This window comes from Rhipicephalus microplus, chromosome 9 (genome assembly GCF_043290135.1).
Source record: "Rhipicephalus microplus isolate Deutch F79 chromosome 9, USDA_Rmic, whole genome shotgun sequence".
Taxonomy (NCBI): Eukaryota; Metazoa; Arthropoda; class Arachnida; order Ixodida; family Ixodidae; genus Rhipicephalus; species Rhipicephalus microplus.
This window is the reverse complement of record NC_134708.1, coordinates 62,771,777-62,794,276: the sequence shown is the minus strand read 5'-3', so window position 1 is coordinate 62,794,276 and position 22,500 is coordinate 62,771,777. Positions and strand designations below refer to the sequence as shown.

At 47.8% G+C, this 22,500-nt stretch overlaps 1 protein-coding gene across 1 annotated transcript in view; it reads left to right on the top strand.

Annotated features, from left to right (window-relative positions):
- Positions 1 to 22,120, top strand: part of LOC142771830 (uncharacterized) — a 22,152-nt gene extending 32 nt beyond the window's left edge. The window contains exons 1-2 of the mRNA XM_075873731.1: positions 1 to 89; positions 19,721 to 22,120. The exon at positions 1 to 89 is cut by the window's left edge and continues 32 nt beyond it. Coding sequence (XP_075729846.1) covers positions 20,167 to 21,540 — 1,374 coding nt within the window. The 5' untranslated portion in view covers positions 1 to 89; positions 19,721 to 20,166 and the 3' untranslated portion in view covers positions 21,541 to 22,120. The remainder of the gene's footprint in view (positions 90 to 19,720) is intronic.
- Positions 22,121 to 22,500: the final 380 nt, after the last annotated feature.

Here is a 22,500-nt window from a genome sequence, read left to right as displayed (position 1 = left end):
TCGCATTCGTGGCTTGTGCACCACATAGCGGCTTCGAAGCCTCGTTGTACCGAGAAATCTCGGTGACTGTTGCCAGAAGCACGCGATAGGTGAGTGTGACACTTGGCACTGCTTTTAAATTGTGTTTGGCATCGTTTTTAGCGCTAAGTAATGGCCAACTTCTTATGGTACAGGAAAATAGGACAACAATGTAAGGCAGATTCGACGCATTGTGGGAACCGTCGGCCGATGATTAGGTCACTTTGCCGAACTGTTTGACATGTAGGCAGGCGATATGGTACGGGTCAACATACTTGGGGAAATTCAACACCATGTGCGTAACGTCAACTACACTGTGATGCTTCGACACCATGTTTGGTATACCCTTGTTCCAGCATGGACTTTGGTAGGCGGATCCATGGATGGGGCTGTACCCGTTTGATCAGGCGGCGACTTGAGTTCCCAAGCCGTAACTTATAATGCAGGACGAAGTCTACGTGGTAAAAGGCTAAATTTTACGCCAGCCTTGATTTGTCACGAGTCGGGTAACATTATATAGATTGCTTCTACCTTCGCTATCCATAAGTCTCATTGGTTTTAAAAAATTATGCCGACTGCCTCGGTCTCTAAGGTAAGTTCAGTTTTATTGAATTGGCCACGGATGCCTTTGCGCCAATGAAGGCTAATTTAAGATTGTCAATGAATATGGTGGATCTGAGCGCAATGTGTAAGCTGGTTCATTGGCGTGTTCCTATGGTACCGAGAAAGGTGCGACGTTATTACCAAGACACATGTGCACTGCAGCCGTGGACCTGCTGAATGAATGTTTTCTTATTTTGTATGTTGCAACGTGGATTGATAAGGCCACGAAATGTTGAATGCACCAAGCTAACTGCATGCTTCCATGCATATGCGTTCGTCAACTATAGCACACTTCGTTTAGTTGTTCAAGATACGAAAGGGTAAGGTTAACAGCCGACTATTGTGGTGAGGAAACCCATCCGCAAATTTAGTTCATAGTTCCTGGGTCACATGAGTAGGCGTATTTGCAACTTTTCGGCTGCGGCGGCGCCACCGCACGGCAGCTACCGAAAGCCGGAATCTGGTAACCAATTGGAGACCTGCTCTTAGCCGCCGTTAACCTCCAACACTCTCTGCGCATGCGGTAGGTGAATACCGGTGGATCGGGTAGATGCAACAGCGTGGAATCTTGGTGCTTCAGTCATTCGTTGATGGTATACTATACAGCACGGGTTTCGATACAGCCTTCCGCGAAGGATATCTTGGGGCCAAAACGAGTGAAGGGCTGGAGGGGTTAAACAAGAAAATGTACATTGAATTTGCAGCTCACGCCGTGTCCACACGTGGGGTGTCTGCGCATATCGAAAGACCCGCGTGTTGGCAGCACTGAAGATTCGTCATTCATACTGCACGCCATACAACGGAAGATTTGTGGACCCGTGGTGAAAGAACGCGCCGAGCTCCGGTAAATGATGCTCCTGGGCGTTCCAACTAGTTCAAATCGTAGTTTCCTAAATATACACTAGAGGGAACTCTGGCGCTAGTTTCTGTGGCAGCTGCAGCAAATGACGCTTCAGCAAGCATGCGTATTATGAGTGACATGTATTTGCCTATATTCTTCGTACTTTACGTTCGTTCAGGCTTCGCGTGGTTTGAAGCTGCTTTGTCACGAAACAACGATCGGCAAATGTTCGGCACTTACGCTTCACTACCTCACTCATTCAGACTCACCACTTCAAATCGGGTAACGAAGTAAGTAAAAAAAAACGGTTTGTTCTTTCCTTCGAAACAAAACCAAACCGTGGCAATAAATGAGCAATTGCATACCATACCCATAATTCCCATTGTTGCTGAACGATTACAGCGCCACAGTCCATTCTATTTAAGGAAACTTTATGGTTCAAACTATGTTAACGGGCACCCCGACGCTCTAATCATCGCACATATGGCGCCTCGGTCATGACGATGCACAGTTTTCCTACGGTGGTTTGCCACTTTTCTATGGAAACAAGGTGTATGAAAAATAATTGCATGCAACGAATGCTTTGATTACACGTAAGAAGCGTCAATTGGAGGCTGTGGGCTATACACTAGCTATGCTTTGCTTTACGACATTTGTATCTGTTGTAGGCCCGTGTGCTCAGATTTGGGTGCACGTTAAAGAACCCCAAGTGGTTGAAATTTTCGGAGCCCTCCACTACGGCGTCTCTCATAATCATATGGTGGTTTTGGGACGTTAAACCCCACATATTTATCATCAATCAACATTTGTATCTGTGTAAATGGCCGTTTCACTGTGCAATTGGCATGCCTGCTTTTGCTTTTTGTTTTTTTTTGTAAAAAGTAAAACGGGCCCATCTACACCAGTCTGCAGAATAAGTCTGGACGTGATAGCGACCGCAATATGACAGAAACTGCAACGCCGCGCCATCTGACGTGGTGAGTGCGCATGCACGTCTTTTCATTTTCACACACATTTTTCTCGCCTGCAGCGGACCAAGTGATTGCGCGTAGCGTTTTGAGCTTTGTGCGTCACCTTTTTTTTCGATCCCTCACCCGCTTAACTAGACGGGGGCATGGTGAAGTGTGTGGTATAACTGTGCTTTTAGCGCACGAAAAAAACACAAATGAACAAAGGCCAAGCGCTTTTTCGCAATTAAAAGGTTTATTGAAAAAAGAATATATACGTGGGCAATAAATATCAACGAATGCGTGTGAAGGCAAAACGTATACCACCGTAGCAGCTGGAGAACAGTCAAACAAGCACGCAGGCGTTGCTTTCACACGCATAAGTTGATATTGATTGCCTGAATATATATTTTTCTCTTTCTAATAAATCTTTTAGTGGCGAGAAAGCGCTTGTCCTGCGTCCCTCTGTGTTTTTTTTTTGTTTTTTGGTGCGCCAAAAGCACAGTTACACCATGTATACCCAACTAGCCAAACTTTCGATTCTGCTGCGGTGAAGTGCATGCGGCTCGCATACACTTCAAACATACTGTCCTTAAACGAGCCATGCACATTTCGTCGCCGCCGTGTCCCCGTCGAATTGAGCGCATCACGGATTGAATGAAGAATGCCACTAGTAGCGCGAAACGCTGCATCTAATCACGTAGTCCGCTTCAAGCGAGTCAAAGGATATGGATGTGTAAACGAAGGGACGTGTATGCGCCCTCACTACATCAGGTGGCACGGCGATGCCCTTTTACCTTAACATATTGCTGTCATCACTCGCGCGTTCCGACTTGTTTTAAAGACAGGTGCATACGTCCGCCGCTTTGGTTGCGCGGTCGTAAGAGATGTAGCCTAGCTGGCTTAGAGGAATCGCATGCTTACAGGATTGGAATTATTGCAACGCGCATGCGCAATGTAATAGGGCCATAGCATTTACGTACGCATGCTATTTTTCAGATTCAGCTTTACGTGTTGTCATTCTTTACGTAGTATACATAAACAATAATGGCTGTTTTGCACGCCCGCTTCTAACTGAAATCACTGTCGCAGTTGAAGGATGTAGTTAATTCGTTCGCAGGAAATGACTGTGTTATATGGTTTTGCTTGCTTTCAGGCAGTATCGCCGCAGGGGTGTCTTTTTAGTTTTAGATCACTTTTCTGGTCACGCGCAGTTGTTGTCCGCCACTGCCGCCGCCGCCGCGGCCGCCGGTGTCCGTAACAGCATCACACGAAATTAGAAATAAAAACTTGCATCAATGACTCAGTGGGGCTTGAATCCGGGTCTGCTGGGTGCCAGCCCAGTTATCTCCAACTGAGTTAGACCGTTTTTTTTTTCGCTTTATTGCCTGTTCATAGGCGCGTACATCAAACCACAAGCACAATAAAAACAAGCAGTAACAGCCCGACACACACTAAAATTCACTAAGTGCTGCCAAGAGCTCTACTCTCAACAACCACTCAGGTACAATCTTCCGAGCTTTTTGCAGTTCAGCCATACATTCAAGGAAATACATGCGTGCAGGCCGTGCATCCTGATCGCAATAAAAACCCACCATACGGGCCCACCATAAACAGTGAAGACCACGACGAGGAAATGCCTTTTGATTTGATTACACTGAGTTACGCCGGTGCTTGTAAATTGTTGTCGAACTTTCCTGAGGCAGGCATGGCCTAGCACCAATGGCACAGTGGGGCTTGAACACGGGCACGCTGAGCGCCAGCGCAGTATTCTACCACTAAGGTACACCGGTGCTTGTGTCTTGTTTTAAACTTGCCTTAGGCAGGCTTGATGTCGGGAAAGCAATCGCGTTAATACAATTTATAAAGCGTTTTACAACAGCGAAAGAACAAGCAGTCATTGCACAATGCGAAGGGCGTAACGAGTGGTTCATTCACCCCTTAAAAAAGCTTGTTCTTGTTCCCTTCTTGCACAGTGGAGCTGCACTGTAGACGGTGAACATGTACTCTAGTGGGTCGGCGAGCACAGCAATGGAATGATGGTTCAAGGTGGGTGCCAGTACTGGAGGCGGGTGAAGCATGACTGGAGCCAACATTTGCGCTTGTCTATACTGCAATGGCTAATGTGTGATTTGCTCTTCCAATAGTTCCAGATTAGGAGTGGTCTCGACCTCTTTTAACGATGTAATGACGTCTGACACAGGCGCATAGGAGACAAGTGGCGAATAAGAGTACTTGCTTCCGACGTATTTTGTGGGGCTGCCAGCGCGGCTTTCTGTTATGAATCTAGAGGGCATCGATGGGGCATGGGCCATCATGGCAATGTCCTTCACGAGTTCTACCACCGAAGAAGGGCAGGTAGCCGGACGCCCGAGCTGCAGCTTCGATGGGGTGTGGATGACAGTTGAGTGGATGTAGAGTGTAAAGATATGCAGATGACAACGCCACTGGGACTCGGGCACGGGCGCATACGCGGCTAAAGAAAGAGGAGAACGAGAGCAGAATAAGAACTAAAACAGGTGGCCCGCAGCAAGGATGATGTCTCTCTTATTCCTTTACACTCTATTGCTTATGCAGTGTGGTGCTTGAAGAATGCAGTGTGTGTATGGTCGGCGGGAGCTTTACATGACTCGCAGAGCGCCGTGGAGGAAATTGAAAGGCTCTGCGGGAGTTGTATATATACATATATGAACTGTGATGGATGAAAATAACTTTATTATGCGTGCTTCAACAGGTCACACTAGTGTCCTAGCATGAATTGAGCCGCTCCCTTAATGGAAATTGACGGCACCGGCCTTAGATAGTAAGCGAAAGATAAAGGCCAACGTGGGCAGTATGGTTATCGGTCTTATACACAGGGCACACGCGCGACATTGGCCCCGCGAACCTCTCGTATTGCCCGCACGTGGCTATCTCCATCTCATGATCCTTTAAATAACTATACATGCACATTGGTTAAGCAGACGTTACATCTCTTAAGCATTTCTTTATTAAGGCACGCCGTCGGTCACCATATGTTAAAACATAACCATTGTGGTGATCTTTTTTTCTTCTGGCACACAACTTGGAACATTAGCTAATAAGGTGGGGAGGAGGATTCTGCTTTATCTGATGTAAACGGTTGAAAAACAATCATTGCACTCTTTCTGTGTTGCGTAAGTTATTATTTTGCGCATCAGTATTCAATACTGAAAATGTCTCATGAATTGGTTTTTCCGCTAGGGGGCCATGGAGTGCGGCTGCACTTCACATTGTCTCCTGCTTTTTATGCTTGTTTTTGTGGTTCAATGCTGTGTTAGTTCTGGGTTTCTGCACTGGCCAATTCACCAAGTTGCAAGGAAAGAACTGACACTTATCACTAAGTGGTGAGTGATTATCTACGCCGAACTCTTAACATCTCGACGCCAAGCTCCTCCCCGCTAACCCTTACGCCGTCATCCGATGCGTGAGTGCTTCTCGCACTTGTGGTTCGCTTTGCATGTACACCCGCTGAACGAACGCGCGGACCCGGGAAGGAGCTTCGCGTTTCTCTCTCGACCAGAAAACCTGACTAGAGGGAGACGCCCCTTGCTACCAGCCACGTAGGCTTTCAGAGCGAGTTGATGGCTACTACAAGACCACAAGAAGAACCAACATCACTGCAAACTTAGGTGAACGCCGACACGCCCATGGAGAAATCGGCATGGACGTATGATGTCAACAGTGGCAAAACAACAGGAAAGGAGCATATAGAATGGCTGCAAGTCAGACGCAGAAAAAACGAGCACCGAACTTGATTCAAGCATCCAATGAGATGCCCGAAAAAGAGCTTCTGCCCACGCAAAAACCTTCAAAGCAACGCAACTTGAAGATGCCCCCTTTTCCTACAGACAAGTTTAAAATCCTCTACAGGCCACAAGCCGCACTCGACTTATCAAAATAGTCTAACATCAATTACGCACGCTATCGGACGATCAAGCGGTCTCACACAACAGGATTTCTACGACAACGTTCGAGTTCAAGTGCAGAGCATTGAAAACATTATCATTGCTAGTACCGCCGACACAAAACACGCAACCAAGCTGAATAGCATTAATACCATCCAGTTAGGCGGCACTTTATTCAGTGTGAACCCCCACGTGAGACATCCCGGCGATGTATGCAGAGGTGTCATCTACGGACTTCTCCCAGGAACCAGCGGTGCCGAAATTGTAGCTGGCCTCAGAGTCGACTCACGATACATGGTCCTTGGCTCTCGCATGCTTGGTCAGTCTTCCACCACCGTCATCATTTTTTATCGCCCACACGTCTCGTACTACACCTATCAAAGTGGATAATATACCGCTGCACACCCTACCGAAAGTCTGTGCAGTTCTGCCACAAATGTGGTGCCATTGGGCACCGACAAGACATCTGTCCCAGGCCCAGAAAAGACTTCTGTTACAAGTGCGGACAAGACGCAGTCACCACAGACAACGAAGGCATTCCTAACTGCGAAATATGCGAACAGCCATTGTGCACCTGAAAAATTGAAAGTACTGGTACTCAAGGGCCGCACGTGAGGAAGACATCCTAGCCGCGAAGCGCCAGACCCATGCATCATCCTTCACGGGGTCCAAATACCGAAGGTCACTTCACATGCTCGGCTTGCACCTGCACCACGACGGATCAGGGGCCGCCATGCTTCCTACACTTCTAAACACAGTCTTCCAGCTCACGCACCTCGTAAGGAGAGTCGCAAACCGACGCAGTGGCCTGAAGGAAAACGATACCCAGAGAATTGCGCAGGCTCTTCTAACCAGCCGAATCACCTTTGGAACCCCGTACCTCGCTCTCAATACATCTGAAGTCGACAAGCTGAATGTGCTCATCCGCAAAGTGCTCGCCATAGGGCTACCTCCAATGGCATCGACCACCAGACACCTAAGAATGGATATACAAAACACCTGGCAAGAGCTGGTAGAAGCTGCCCCACCGCGGTGGTCTAGTGGCTAAGGTACTCGGCGGCTGACTGCCAGGTCGCGAGATCGAATCCCGGCTGCGGCTGCTGCATTTCCGATGGAAGCGGAAATGTAGGCCCGTGTGCTCGGATTTGGGTGCACGTTAAAGAACCCCCAGGTGGTCGAAATTTCCGGAGCATTCTACTACGGCGTCTTTCATAATCATACGGTGGTTTTGGGACGTTAAACACCACATATCAATCAGCTGGTAGAAGCCCAATGGACCAGCTACCTCGAGAGGCTTATGCTTACGTCGACGGGCAGATCGGTCATTGAGCGCTTGGGCTACAGTGAGAGCTACATCTGCGAGGCAGACCGCAACGAGAAGATGCCGTCATATCTGCGAGAATTATTCAGCATCGCCGAAGCACAGCGTAACATGCATCCCCAGTACCATCGGGAAAGGTGAATCGCTTGAGTCGACACCATCTGCAAAAGACGCCAGAACGATCCAGACGCTCACTACGTCAACGTGGCTAAATGCCCGGGCAACAACGCCTACGCTTTAAGTGTGTTCGACGCAGAAGGACAAGAGCTGGCATCCGCCAGCCTCCGGGTGCGGAGCTCCGAGTCTACCGAGGAAGCATCGATCGTCGTTGCCACTAGGACTGATGAGGATGCACTCGTAGTTTTTACAGATTTCTAATCTGCTGTCCGCTATTACACGCGAGGCCGAATCTCCACCGAAGCTCTCATAATTCTGAAAAAGAGTCGATCTCCGTTTCCTTACAGCTGCGTGGTATGGGTGCCTGAGCACGAGGGGCTCGAGGGAAATGAAGCGGCTCACGCAGCGGCCCACGGTCACGTCAACCGGACCTTCCTCATCACCTCGCTTGACCCGCAGTTAGCCAGCACTCCAGAATAAGTGGAGACCGTACCACCGACATAGAACGTCATCCTACAACACTATTGTCTAGTTCGCAGGGTGTACTCGCCACCTCACCCCAAGCTGACTAAAAAAGAGGCCACAACATTTCTGAGACTTCAAGCTAACACCTATACACACGGCGCCCTACTGCATAGAGTCTACCCAACGCCGTACGCCTAACACTGCCCGATATACGGCGTGCCAGACACACTGGCCCAAGTACTACTCTAGTGCCCGTGTCACCCCGAAGATGCCGATACCAAGCCCGCAATGACTGCACGTATTGACCCCCTAGCCGAGTTGTGGGAGGCCAAGATTGCCGCACGTTACCTAGACGACCAATGAAGACATGTCGCCAGGGCCCGGGAGGCGATTGCGGCCAGAGGATTCCTGAAATTAGGTACCTTCCCACCTAAGGTGACCCCGAGCTCAAACTCGCGAACACTGTTTCGAAAAAATAAATTTTTATTTCATGATCATCATCTCACAAATTCACATAATAAATTCTCGGCCAATCCCCCTGAGCAAGTAGGTTACAGTTATCGTCATCATCATCAATGGCCAAGAAGTGTGATTAAGTGACTCTGCGTTTTTCTGAAGCATGACACAGAGAAATACAGTTACTGGTGACCCGAACGATGAACATAAGCTTCCATGAAGCAGCGCGGACACTGCGACGAGCTCAACATTGGCACATCAGCATCGTGCGGTTTTTGATGCCACGCCTGCACTTAACCTGACATCCAGGCGTACTAGCTATGCAACAAAGTCGCTGAGTGCTATTCTGGCCACGCATACGTGCTGATATTGTACAGTGACTGCGTTCGCACTTGCACAATGTGCCAGCGTTTTACGATACAACAGCGCATCAAGTCATGGAGAAAATTCCTTCCCCCTGATGCACGTTTCGACACGATTTATTTGGACATCGTCAGACCATTGCCACCATGCCATGGATGTACTCATTTGCCTACGTGTATATACAGGTATGCCTAATGGGCTAGCTCTGCAATGCTCAAGACCATGGGACAGTTGATCGTGTACTTTTCCGTCTACCTAGATTAGCCGTTGTGGCGTGCCATCAGTGGAGACTACTAATAAAGGGAGAGAGTTTGAGTACGCATTTTGCCTCTCGGTGAGATAATATCTGAGTTGTGTGCGCATCCGGACCACTGCGTATGATACTTCGTTGAAACAGATCGTAGCGAGACTACATCATCTGAAAGCAGCACTCGCCTCTTATCCTGACGCCGAAAAATGGGTATCCCCATCGTTCTTCTCGGGCTTCGATCAAAACTCCAACTAAAACTTGCATGCTCTGAAGCCGAGATCGATGGTTTATTGGCTGCACACTGCGTTTGCTGGCTGAGATTGTAAACCCCTGCCCCGCCGCGGTGGTCTATAGTGGATATGTTACACGGCTGCTGACCCGTAGGTCACGGGATCAAAACCCCCAATGCTATTTGCCATGTGCTAACAGGAGGTTTTCAGAGGCCTGGAATGGGAACAGTTAAGGTTAAGTGTTAATGGAGAACACCTTAGTAACCTCCGCTTCGCTGATGACAATGCATTGCTAAGTAACTCGGGGGACGAATCGCAACTCATGATTACGGAGTTAGACAAGGAGAGCAGAAAGGTGGGTTTTAAAATTTATCTGCAGAAAACGAAAGTAATGGACAACAACCTTGGAAGAAAGCAGTGCTTCAAGATAGGTGATAGTGCATTTCAAGTTGTAAAATATTATGTCTATTTAGGGCAGGTAATAATCGCGGAGCCGAACCACGAAATCGAAGCAACTAAAAGAATAAGAATGTGGTGGAGCACATTTGGCAAGCACTCTCCATTCATGACAGGTAGATCGCTACTATTCCTCAAGAGGAAGGTATATAAAAGCTGCGTATTGCCGGTACTTTGCTAAGGAGCAGAAACCTGGAGACTTACAAAGAGGGTTCATCCTAAATGGAGCACGACGCAGCGAGCAATCGAAAGAAAAATGGCAGTGCAACCTTAATAGATAAAAAAGGGCAGAGCTTATTAGGGAACAAACGGGGGTTAAGGATATCATAGTGGAAATCAAGAAGAATAAATGGACATGGGCCGGGCATGTAACGCGTAGACAGGATAACCGCTGGTCATTAAGGGTAACTAACTGGATTCCCAGAAAAGACAAACGGGTTAGGGGGAGACAGAAGGTTAGGTGGCAGATGAGATTAAGAAGTTTGCGGGTATAAACTGGCAGCTACAAGCACAGGACCGAGTTAACTGGCGGAACATGGGAGAGGCCCTTCTCCTGCAGTGGACGTAGTCAGGCTTATTATGGTGATGATGAAAGAACGCTAGGTGGTCGAAATTTCTGGAGCCCTTTACTATGGCGTCTCTCATAACCATATATGTTCTTAAGTTCGGACGTTAAACCCCGGATATCAATCAGTTATTGGGGGTTGTAAACCCCACTTTTTATGTTCGCCCACTGTTTTGGCTCCATCTTTTTTCGTGCGAAGTCTGCGGATCTTCATGCAAAACCTGCGCACATCAGTATCTTCTGCCCTCATGACAAAGCACAACATTTTTTCTGCTGTCAATGCTACAGATATCTTCCCACGTTTTTGTTCGTGTTGATTCGCCTTGTTCCGCTCTTCGGCCAGGATTACCGCTCATCAAGCTTTCGGAACATCGTTTCGCAACCTTGAACAATGGACGTGAAAACACAAGAAACAATCAAAACGATCAAGCCGGCACACACAATGAACAGCTTCGTTTGACCACCTCTTGAAGGGCCCATGGCCACTTTGAGCTTCAGATTGCTACATTGTGGAACAAAAAAAATTTGTTTCGGAATTGACGTCCTGATTTCATCCATGCTTGAGAGGCCAACGCCACTATTCTTAAAGCCCCGCGTCCAATCCACTTCAGAAAGTACCCCTGCGCATTATGTGGGAAAAGCTTTAGTCGAAGAAAACCTTCTAGAACAAAGCAACAAACGTTTCTGTCTGAAAACAGAAACGCTTGCTGATGTTTCGTTCTACACTCCATCCCCTTCTCCCCTCGTTCCGGCCTTCTTCGCTGTTACTGCGCTTGCGGGAGCCAACTTAGTGAATGCGGCAGCTGAGATAAGCTTCACGTCAATGTCGCAGGCACGGCACGTAGCTCTCTAATCGACACGTTATCTTCAAACTTCATGTAAAATACCTTCTAAGCTATAAGCGCTCTTCGAGCTTCGGTATATGGTGCACGTATTCTCACAGCAATTGAACCCGTAAGTGAAATTTTGTTTAGAACCTCCGGGTTGTTTAGTAGCTCTTTAAAAATAACTACTACACAACCCGGAGGTCCTAAAATTGTTATAAAAAAAATATGCCCACTTTTGCTCGGCGAACATGATGTCACCAAATTTAGCGAATGGGCGCTATAATAAAGACGTTACAATGTAATCGGAACATTGCGGGTTTCAAATGTTCGAGAGGCCTCGCCATCCTTCTCTGCGACGGGGAAGGGAAATGCGTATTTTGTCATTGTGACTCCACCCCCTTCAGCAACGTGACAGGACGTCAGCGATGCGTGATCGGCACACAGTCCACTGTCCAACAAGTCATACCTGACATGAGCACGTTTCATAGTGGCGTGGAGAAAAAACGCCGTTCTAGGAGCTCATCTCTCCTAGCGGTGAAGTAGCGAGACGTCTCTTTATTTTCATGGCCTCCGAGATCGCGGGCACGCGGCAGGAAACCACGCCGTGGGCTTGCAATCTCGGAGGCCATGTTATCTCGGAGTCTTTTGTGCTTCTTCCGGTAGTCTAGGACTCTACAAAACGGCAGAGGGATGCACGGAAAATGGAAAGTGCAGACGGCGTGGCCGGAACTGCATCACCACAGGACCAAAGCATTGTTTAAGCAAAGCACCAATAGAACAGCTCAGTGGTCCGTAAAGTTATCCACACAGGCTAAGCTATCTCCCGGCCCTCCGCCACCTTTGACCCCAGCAGGGACACTTCAATAAAGTTTCTCCTTTCTCTCTCTATCGTCACTGTGCGCGTAGTAGGAGGATTCGTTAAGCGAAGAAAACAGGTGCGCTATTATTTTTCAACATGGAGAGGCTGCCCTGCACGGCGCTGTAACGTTCAGTGAGTGTGATCGACGCGGTCTACTCTTCGAGTTGGCGAGCTTGTTTTTGGGGTGTGAAAAAAGTTGGTACCTGTTTACTGGCCCTTCAAAGAAACTGTCTACCATCCTTGACTGCTTTTAAGTTTTGGGTCGCAATAAAAATCGCATCAACTAAAGTGTCTAACCAAAGATCGGTTTCTCTGGAAATTGTGTAGAGGTATTTCAAACAGAATTCTTCGACCTGCGCTCACTCTTCTATCGGTGGAATGAATGCCCACAACACTTATCGGTGGAGGCGATAACAATTGCCCTACTAGTGAAAGTCGACAACTGAAGCTGCACGCGGTTTCGCAGGCATCATTAGGAATTTTTTATTGATAAAACAGGTACCATAGTGGTAGTTTACGGTGCGCGCACACTTCCTTGTTCTCATGAGGAGGGGTGGGGGACGCCGTGCTCGCGTATCTCCGCCGTTTGCTAGCGAACACACTGCCGGCTTCGCCACCGGGTGCCTTTTCGAAGACGCGAGAAAAAAAAAAAACAGAAATTAATTTCTGGCGGAACCTAAAGCGTCCTCAAGCCTTCGTAAAATAAAATTTCAAGTTATACATATTTGTTTTTAGGCCAAAGAGTCAATCTACCGGGATTCCGTGTTCTATATCAGTAGACTGGCCATATCGCAGTTGAGTGACGCTTGTGGCCATCTATTGTCGACTTTCAACATCACACTAAAGCTGTAATTCTTAGTTTATGGGACAAAAACTTGCCTGTTGTTACCGATGTGATGAACGATCTTCTCATTTGCGCCACAATCGGATTTTCTTTTCAGCGTGGGGCACAGTCTTTTGAAAAAAAAACCACGTGTACTCTTCCTAGTGAGCAGTTAAGTCCACTAAAAAAACCCATAATGACAAGGCAACTCGCCGAAATGTTTGTGCCATCGTGGCGTCATATGATGACATCATCATTTCAGAGCGTCGATTGGTCAAAGGTGGGCCGATAACAAAGGAGGGGGAGGAGGAGGAGGAGGAGGAGGAAAATTTAAGCGGTAGGACAGGGAGGTTAGCTCGTTCTTAGACTGGCTGGCTACCCTGTGCTGGGGAAAGGGGTGAGGGGAATAAAAGATGGTAAAAATAAATGTTCTGAAGAGAGAGAGAGAAATTACAAAAAACAGCGACGAAGTAAAGGCAACATCAAAAAGAATAAGACACTAAAGTCTGTCTCTGAGGCCAGTTGTCCACAAAAAGCGTAGTAAAGCTTTCAAAGCCTTCTGGGCTCGGCCAATGACCCTGAATTCTTTGTTCGGACAAAGGCCGATCATCCAGTCTATCCAGAGCTGCAGTCAGTTCTTTTCTTTGCGCGTTGAAATGGGTGAACTCAAATAGAAGGTGCGCGATGGTTTCTTCGCAGCTGCTGTAAGTGCATGTAGAATAGCTTGCCATTCCTATGAAATAGGAGTATGCGTTCGTGAAGGCCACTCCAAGCCACAGGCGGCATAGAAGAGTCTCCTCAGCTCGAGATATCCCTGAGGGAAGACGAAGCTGCAGATCGGCATCGAAGTTATGCAGAAGCGCGTTTGTGTATTCTGTCGAGTTCCACTGTACCAGTGTGAGATCACGTGCAAGCGAACGAAGTCTTGTAGCTGCGTCGGTTCTTGAGAACGGGATGGCTGTGCATGCGGTACCGTCGGGTGCAGATCTAGTGGCCTCATCTGTGCGGTCATTGCCATATATACTGCAATGACCTGGTATCCACTGATACACTATGCTGTGCTGATTCTCGATTGCTTGGTGATGAAGAAGCCTTATTTCAGCTAATAACTGTTCATTAGGTGCATGGCGAAAGGGTGACATAAGACATTGAAGAGCTGAGTTCGAGTCCGAGAAGATAGACCAATGTCACGAAGGTTCTTCAACTGTAAATTCAAGAGCTGCACGTATGGCGGCGAGTTCTTCAGCGGTCGATGACGTCAAATGCGATGTCATGAATTTAATTGCGATATGCCTCGCGGGAATAACCACCGCCCCTGCTGAGCTTACTGAAGACGCAGAGGCATCCGTGTAAATGTGAAGGCGTCCGTTGTGCTTCTCTTGCAGTAAGAGTAATGTGGCCTGTTTCAGGGCTATATGGGACGACGTTTTCTTATTTTGGATGCCAGGAATTGTAAAAAGAGCTTTGAGTGGGTGTAGGCACCACAATGGTAGCGGCGGCCGTACTGCATGCGTGAAGTGCAGTGGAAGCACTGCGCAATGATGAGCTACAGATGCGCTGAAAGCTGAGTGGTGCCTAGAAGCTCGAAGTGAGGCGAGTTGATGTGATGGAAGCCGAGCGAAATATCTCAGGTACATTCTCAAAGCGTCTACGCTGATGTATGCGTTGACTGGATAATCACGCGCAATGATGACTGTCGCTGCTGTAGACGCGCATCTCGAGAGACCAAGGCATAATCGCAGTGATTGGGCTTGGATCGACTGGAGGACGCGCAAGTTTGCTCTTCGGATCACGCGAAGCACGGGTAACCGGTAGCGCATATAACCGAGGAACAGAACAGTGTAAAGTTGAAGTATTGCTCGTACCAATGCACCCCACGTTTTTCCAGCAAGAGACCTCAGCACGTGGGTGATTATAGTGAGTTTCGTTTTCATGTGGCCGATGTGAGGGCTCCAGGAGAGGTCGCGATCAACTATGACTCCGAGGAATCGGTGGGTTTTCACTTAGTTGATCGTGTGTCCGTTGATTTTAATAACATATAGGCTCATCGCCTTATCCGTGAATACTATAAGCGAGCACTTCTCTGAAGACAGTTCTAGTCCCCGTTCTTCCAGGTACTTTGTCACTACTGTAGCCGCTCTCTGAAATCGGGCACGCAAATGAAGGCGTGTTACGCTTGACGCCTAGATGCAGATGTAATCTGAACATATTGATAGATGGGCTCATTCTGTAAGTGCGTCAACCAGGCCGATGAGCGCTAGATTGAAAAATGTGGGGCTAAGAACACCACCTTGAGGTACACCACGACGGATGCAATGATGCATTGTTGTGCCATTCTCCGTCTGTACAAAAAAATTTCTGCCTTACAAATAGCTGACGATCCATTGGTAAACCCGAACCCCTAATCCAACATTTTTCATGACATCTAGAATGGCTTTAAGTGGTACATTATGGTATACACCTTTCACGTCCAAGAACAACGCCGCAGATAAACATTTCAGTCTTTTTTGATGCTGCACAGACGAGACCAGGTCAATAACGTTATCAATTGCAAACCGCCCACGCCGAAAGCCCGTCATAGTATCAGGGTATACCTCGTGGTGCTCCAGGTACCACTCTAGGCGAGTCAAAATTATCCTCTCCGTCACCTTCCCGAAACAGCTAGAAAGCGCGATGGGGTGATAAAAGGTCAAGTCTAGAGGAGGTTTACCTGGTTTAAGCACAGGGACGAGGCGGCTTGATTTCCTCGAATGAGGGACAAATCTGCTGCTCTACGAGTCGTTGTACACGGAAAGAAGGGCCCGTCGAGCTGCTTCACCGACGTTGCAAAAAGCCTTGTACGTGATCCCATCCGGGCCAGGCGATGAAGATCGTTTGCATGTCGTGAAGGCCGCTTGGAGTTTGTCTAGAAAGAAAAAGGTGTTCATTCTTGAATCTCTGGAGAGTGGGGCGTTTTCTAGGTGACGCCTGGTGCACGCGGACACCTGACCGGCAAATTTCATGCAGAAATTTTCCGCTACTTCAATTTAGCTGCTGCCTTGGTGGAGAGACAGACAATTGAAGGGGCGATGTTGATGTGTTGATGTTCGTAGGCCACGAACAATCCTCCATGTCTTTGTCAAAGGCTTGTGTGGATCCAACGATTCACACAGAGATTTCCACCAAAACAACTGAAGTGAATTGATTCGCCGCTAAATTTTTTTCTGTAGGTGGCTTGCCTTCCTCAACTCGGGAATGGACTTAGTGCGCCTATATCTTCGTTCTGCACGATGACGGATCGCTCTGAGCCGTTACAATTCCGTTTGATGTCGTCAATATTTTGAACTATGTTCAATATGATAAGTCGCTTCTTGAGCAGCACATCTAACCATATCCTCGAGGGTGTCAAGAGGAGGCGCTTCGTTTTCTTGACACCTCTCTTCCGTCAGTGACCTGAACTTTGTCCAGTCAATGCGAGTCGAAGTGTCGTAGTTTTGCGATTTTTCCAGGCCCTTGATCTTTAAATAGGTTGGTATGTGGTCGCTTCTATGAGTTTTAGAGTCTGCGAACCACTTAAGCGTTCCATTCAGGCTTCGTGACACAAGTGTCAAGTCAAGGCAGCTGCTGTATGCCATTCCCCGTAGAAACGTTGGGCTTCCGTCGTTTACTCAAGCAACTGCTGCTCCAGAGCAAAGGAGAATACTTGCCTTCCGCGATGGTCTATCTTCTGACTTCCCCATAGTGGGTGGTGAGCGTTGAAAGCTCCGGTGATGATCCATGGTCCAGGTGTGGTTGTTAAAAGTGCACGTAGTCTGTCAGGCTCAAAACGGCTTGAAGGCGATATATATGCACCCATTAGCGTGAAATTGAGGTCTACGTTTTACTGTCAAGCAGACATACTGGTTGTCATCGTGAGGTCCTACATAGTGCTTGATATAGGTAAGGTCACATCTGATATATACAATGATTTTACTCTGTTCGTTGCAGGTAGCGGGCTTGAAGGCTTCGTACCTGGATAGTCGTATTGCATCGTGTAGCCATGGCTCACAAATAACAATATTTGCAAACTGATTTTTAAACACAAATTATTGAACATCAGAAATGCGGGGCTTGAGGATTCGAGCATTCCACTGAAAAATCGAAGCTTATTTGACTTCTTTACGAAAGGCTTGCAGAGGAGGAGCCATGGTGCCTTTCCAGACTTGACAGCACCGGCTTCAGCGCATCCACTAACTGAAGTGCACTGTTAACAGCCGGTCTGTGAACGATACTGAGGAGCATACGAATGGTATTCATGAAGGCCTTTACCATGGCAACGATTTCCTTATTGCGACTATCACCGCATTCTCGTCCGGAATAAGTGATTGTAGACAAGCGATGCAGTGGCTCAAATGTCGGGTCTATCGTTGGCAGCACCGGTCATGCTTCAGGCGAGCCGCTAATGCTCTTGTCTTGCTTGGATTATTTGTCTTCAACGTGTCTGGATGCTTGAAGTGGTATGCCGGCGATCATTTGGTGAGGTGCAGTCCTTCCTTCGGCACTGGGCCTCCTCAGGGGCCTCCATTGACGAGACCGCGGGCGTCGTACTTTGGCAGCGGCTTTCCTGTGAGTTGAGCCATCCCGGACCACTTGTCTCAACACTTGCATTTCCTTTTTCATGCTTGAGCAATCTTTCAACGATGCTTCGTGAGGTGCATCCCAGTTTCGACATTTTTAAAGTTCTGCCTGGGAAGTGTCTGCGCTATGTGATTCTGAGCATAGCGAGCACACAGCAAGGTTTGTGCAAACAGCACTGACATGTCCAAATCTGTACCATTTCCGACATTGAAGGGGCTTCGGTACGAAGGGTCGCACTGTGTGTCGAAAATGGCCGACCTTGACTAGCGATGGAAGGCTGTCACCCTTTAACACAAGCTTCAAGCAGCGTGATTTGGCAAGGCGACGGGCTTGCAGTATGGTAACTTCTGCAGACATCGGTTTGATTAGAGCAGCAAAGTCACTTTCGCTGATGGAAATGTCGACATCGTAAATAACGCCTGCAGTAGAGTCGCGGCCATGAGGTATGTGGGTGCGAACATAGATGTTATCCAACATCTTGACCTTGTTCAACACTTCCCAATTTGCTCGCTGAGTGACGTCTACGGCGAGGATATTCTTACGGCCATTGATCCGCAGGTCCGCGATCTGTCCCTGGGCGAGTTCCTCAAGAGACCAAGACGTGGCTTGACGAATGAGCCAGTTGAGACTATGAGCCGCATCGATCGGCACCAACCGAATTGTGTATATCGTAGGCTCTCGCTTCTTCGTAGAATTCTTACTTGTTGATGAAGACGGCATCACTAGTCTTTTTTTTTGCTGACGCCTTGTCACAGGCACAAAGTCACCTTCGTCGGAGCTTTCGTCACTGGCCGTAGAGTAAATAAGCGTGTCCTCGCTCTCGGCATCACTCGGGTGGCCCGCACGCTTTCTCGTAGTAGCTGCACACGACGTCGATGGTTGCGGTGGAAGCCCAGGCGAATCCACATCCATCGCGATAGTCACTGGAACGGTGAATTTAACAAAGCCACAAAAAACTTGAAAACATTAGTTACTGAAAGCAGCGTTCTACGCCAGAATCACTTCGTCATCGTTCAAAAGAAGAGCACTGCGGTGTTAGGTGCAGAAAGTTTCAATGGAGAGATACAGTTTCGCCACGTCACTCCAATCTTCGAGCTGCGTAGATTCGGCCCACACATTACGTTCCCACGCATATACACGCTGTGTAGATGTGCGGGAATAGCATTGTTCAACCGCACTTTAGATGAACGACGGGGGAGCAGCTTGCTTTTTAATAATGCCCAAAAAAGCAAAGACTGGAAGGTACATGCGTCAGCTACACTGGTCACCTACACAGACCTAGTAGAATTGCGTCGTGACGTATTTACGTTACGGAAATGTGTCCGCCAAATGAGCCGACCAGATGAAAAAAAAACCGAAAAAAACTCCCGTTGACGGCGATTAAGCCCATGACCTTACGGAGAGCAGCGGTAGCTGGTGGGCGCTCAACTCACTGTCCTAGCTTCCACCAGATGAATCTGCACACACCGATCCGCCTTTTATGTTTCACAACTGCCACAAATTCCACCCTTGCTTCACGAGCTAATGTCATTATTTAGAAGTAGTTGAGGGAAAATAATTGTTGCCTCCGCGATTAGCTTTTGCAACACGCTCTTGCTATAACCGTCGCATTCGGTGCGTTGCCAAAATGTGTAATATTGTCAAAGTTCTAATAAAGCGGGGGCTTTAGTCTAAGACACGCTCGTATCAGCAATCCTTATAAAAAAAATAGGTCCATGAATCTGGCCTTGCTGTTTCTCGCCCACCCTCAGTTAACAATCACAGCTTATTATGGGCCCCACAATGGGCCCCACAAGTCGTGCGTCGCGTCACATCAAGCGGTGCCATCTTCGACAAACATCAGTAGCCATTGTACAAACTCTCGCTTATCAATCTACAGTAGCTGTTCATCCAAGTTTTGAGCACGTGTTTCACCAACGTGTGATGCTGATTTCTAAGAAGGATTGGCAGAGTGTTTTATTACCTTATACCGACCAGTTAAGTGAACTTTCTGTCATTCTGAAAGAAATATTTATTTACAAATGTTTCTCTTTGTGTTTTTTTGTTTTCTCTGTTAGGCTTCATCGACACTGAAACTTGTTGAAGTAGGCCACTCCCAAGATGTCTATTCTAAACTGCAGCGTCGGTTACTGAAACCCTAGACATTGCAGACTGAAGGACCCACCAGTTGTTCCGCTCATTGGTTCACGATAACTGCGCACAAAGCCCACAAAAATGGCCAATAATATCCAGAACTAACCCACGGCTGAAGGTTTAAAGTGACCACAAGAGGATTATCACGGCATATAAATATCCCCCTCTCTCACTGCCCGAGTACAGCAAAGACGGTACAATTATTTCCTGCAAGTTGGCACAGCGTTCAACGTTACAATACTACTCTGACGTCAACATGGCCGGTGCAGGTTCTACTCAGTTCGACGCAAACGAAGTCAAAAAGCTCTTCGAGAGGGGTTTAGGACTAGAAGGCATATGACGAGAGATACATTGGCAGACAAGCACGTTTATGAAACACGGGGCTGACCTCAGTTATACCAGTATTTCGGATACGGACGCTCCAGTGCTTCGGCGAATGTTGAACATAGGGCTCCCCGTTAGAGAGCTTTCTGTACTGTCGATTTCCGTGGCTGCATTCAAAGTTGTTTTTGAGGGGCTTGAGGAATGTCCTTGTTTGAAAAAGCTTTGCGTCTTTGTAGAGTGCGAGAACAATAATATCGGAACAACACTCTCCAAGGCATTTAGAATTAGAAGCCTGCACACGCTGGAGTTGAGATGCCATAACACCGGGACCAGATTCGCGAAAGACGTCGCAGACTGCATCCGACAGAACAAGACGCTGAGGAACTTAATCTTGCGAAACTCCTGTGGTGGTGACGAAGGGGCTGCAGTTATCATCAACGCCCTGGCAGTAAACGACACACTAAAGATGTTCCGCCTACGTGAGATGGAGTTATCCTCAGACACCTTCGTTGTCTTCGCAGAGATGCTTGCAACCAACTTGACGCTGCAGCTTGTGAACCTCAGTTACGTGTGTACCGTGGAGAAGGACAAAGTGTGCTGGCTTTTGGCACAAAAATGGCACGCCCACGTATTCGGAAGGCTTGAGATTGTTTGGCCCGAACAGCTTTTGCCGGAGCTAAATGTGCTAATCCGAGAGGGTGCATGCCCTCCACAACTGTCCATCAGCATCACCTCCTCGTTCGACAAAAAGATTATGTGGGAGCTTTTCCTCGCCGTGGGCGTGCAGAAGAAGCTCGAAGGGCTTACTTTCGTTTCCGTCGACCTTGATGACTCATTCAGCGAGCTTGCAGAAGGCATCGCTTCTTTAGTGAGGTATACGACAACATTACAGCGAGTTGAGAGCCGCAAGCATATAAATGTCGGTGAAGAGCATCAGCTTCTCGTCGTCTTGGATGCCTTGAAGAAGAACAGTTCCATCAATGTTCTCCTCATGGACGTGCAGTGGGTCACGCCCGAAATTGCAGCGTCCCTTTCGGAACTCTTTGAAGTGAACAACACGCTGATCTTCGTGGAACTATGTAACACTCCCACTGAAATCTCGACCAACGAGGTGGAAACGATCCTACGTGGTTTGGGGACTAACTACACCCTGAATGAGCTCTGGATTTCCGATGAGGCTGATGGACCCGAGGAATTGAGAGAGGTTGATGAGATACTGGCGAGGAACGTTCTCCTCAAGAACCAGGCAGCAGAGTTCGTGATCTCAGGCGCTCACAGGAGCGACAAGGAAGGCGCGGATGCTCTGAAGAAAGTGCGCACAAGTGCTGCACTTGTTCAGAGGGTGCAGCAGCTCACCGGCAAGACGACAGAGGCTGTGTTAAACGAAATACAGTCAATCTTGGCACGCTTAGGATTGTGAGTGCGACTCATGTGGTTAACTCCAGCATTGTAAGTGTGACTAAAATATACGCGACAGCTGTCTTGAACTTCTTAACCTTCAATATTCGCGGAAGCATGAGGTGTCCGACTTCATACAACGTGGTCAGAAGTGAGTGTGCACCTGTATACAATGCACTCGGGACATTCACGCAAGAACAGCGTCTTTGGCTTGAAGGAGCGGCAGTTTAGCATCCTTTAGTAAATAGACTAAGTGGTGACATTCGCAAGTACAAGTTCCAACGGAAATGTTTCTTCTGAGCGTTTTTGTTTATTGTGTTGATGGTGTCATTTGAGTGTCAGGCAAAAACGTGCATGCTTGCGGTGGTGTTTTAATGAGACGATCGCGCTTCACCTATGCACCCGTTGAGCTTTGACGCTCGAGCGCACATCTACACATGAATGTTTGCGTATGTAGCCTTAGATTGCGTATCTTGTGCTGGGTCAAATAATAAATTCAGGCACCCTGCGCCATCCGAGAAATTCGGGTCAAGCGAATCTTGGCATTTGTGTTCCTGGCCTACTCCAGGTGCGGGAGCACAGTGCTCGCTAATGGTGGCGGAGTGGCTGCGACTTAAGAAGTGACTCGGTGAGTGGTGGACAATGGTACGCGCACACTGACTTGTCGAAGCTCTCTTCGTCAAACATGTACAAAGACCGTGGTGGTTAGTTAACGTGTGTGTGGTCACGTCTGGCCAAAGCTTTGAGCTTTTCCATTTAAATTGTTTTATTCAAATACACTAAGGGTCTGAGTATGCATTACATAGAAGAGTTATCATACAATAGTGTTGTTACAAGTACAGCATATATATTTAACAACAAAAAATGCTTGATATAGATGGATATAATTATACACATACTCTTATGCATAAATACATACATATGTAGACATGAAATACATTACAGAGCACCAATGCAACACGGATGAAGAAATACAGTTAAA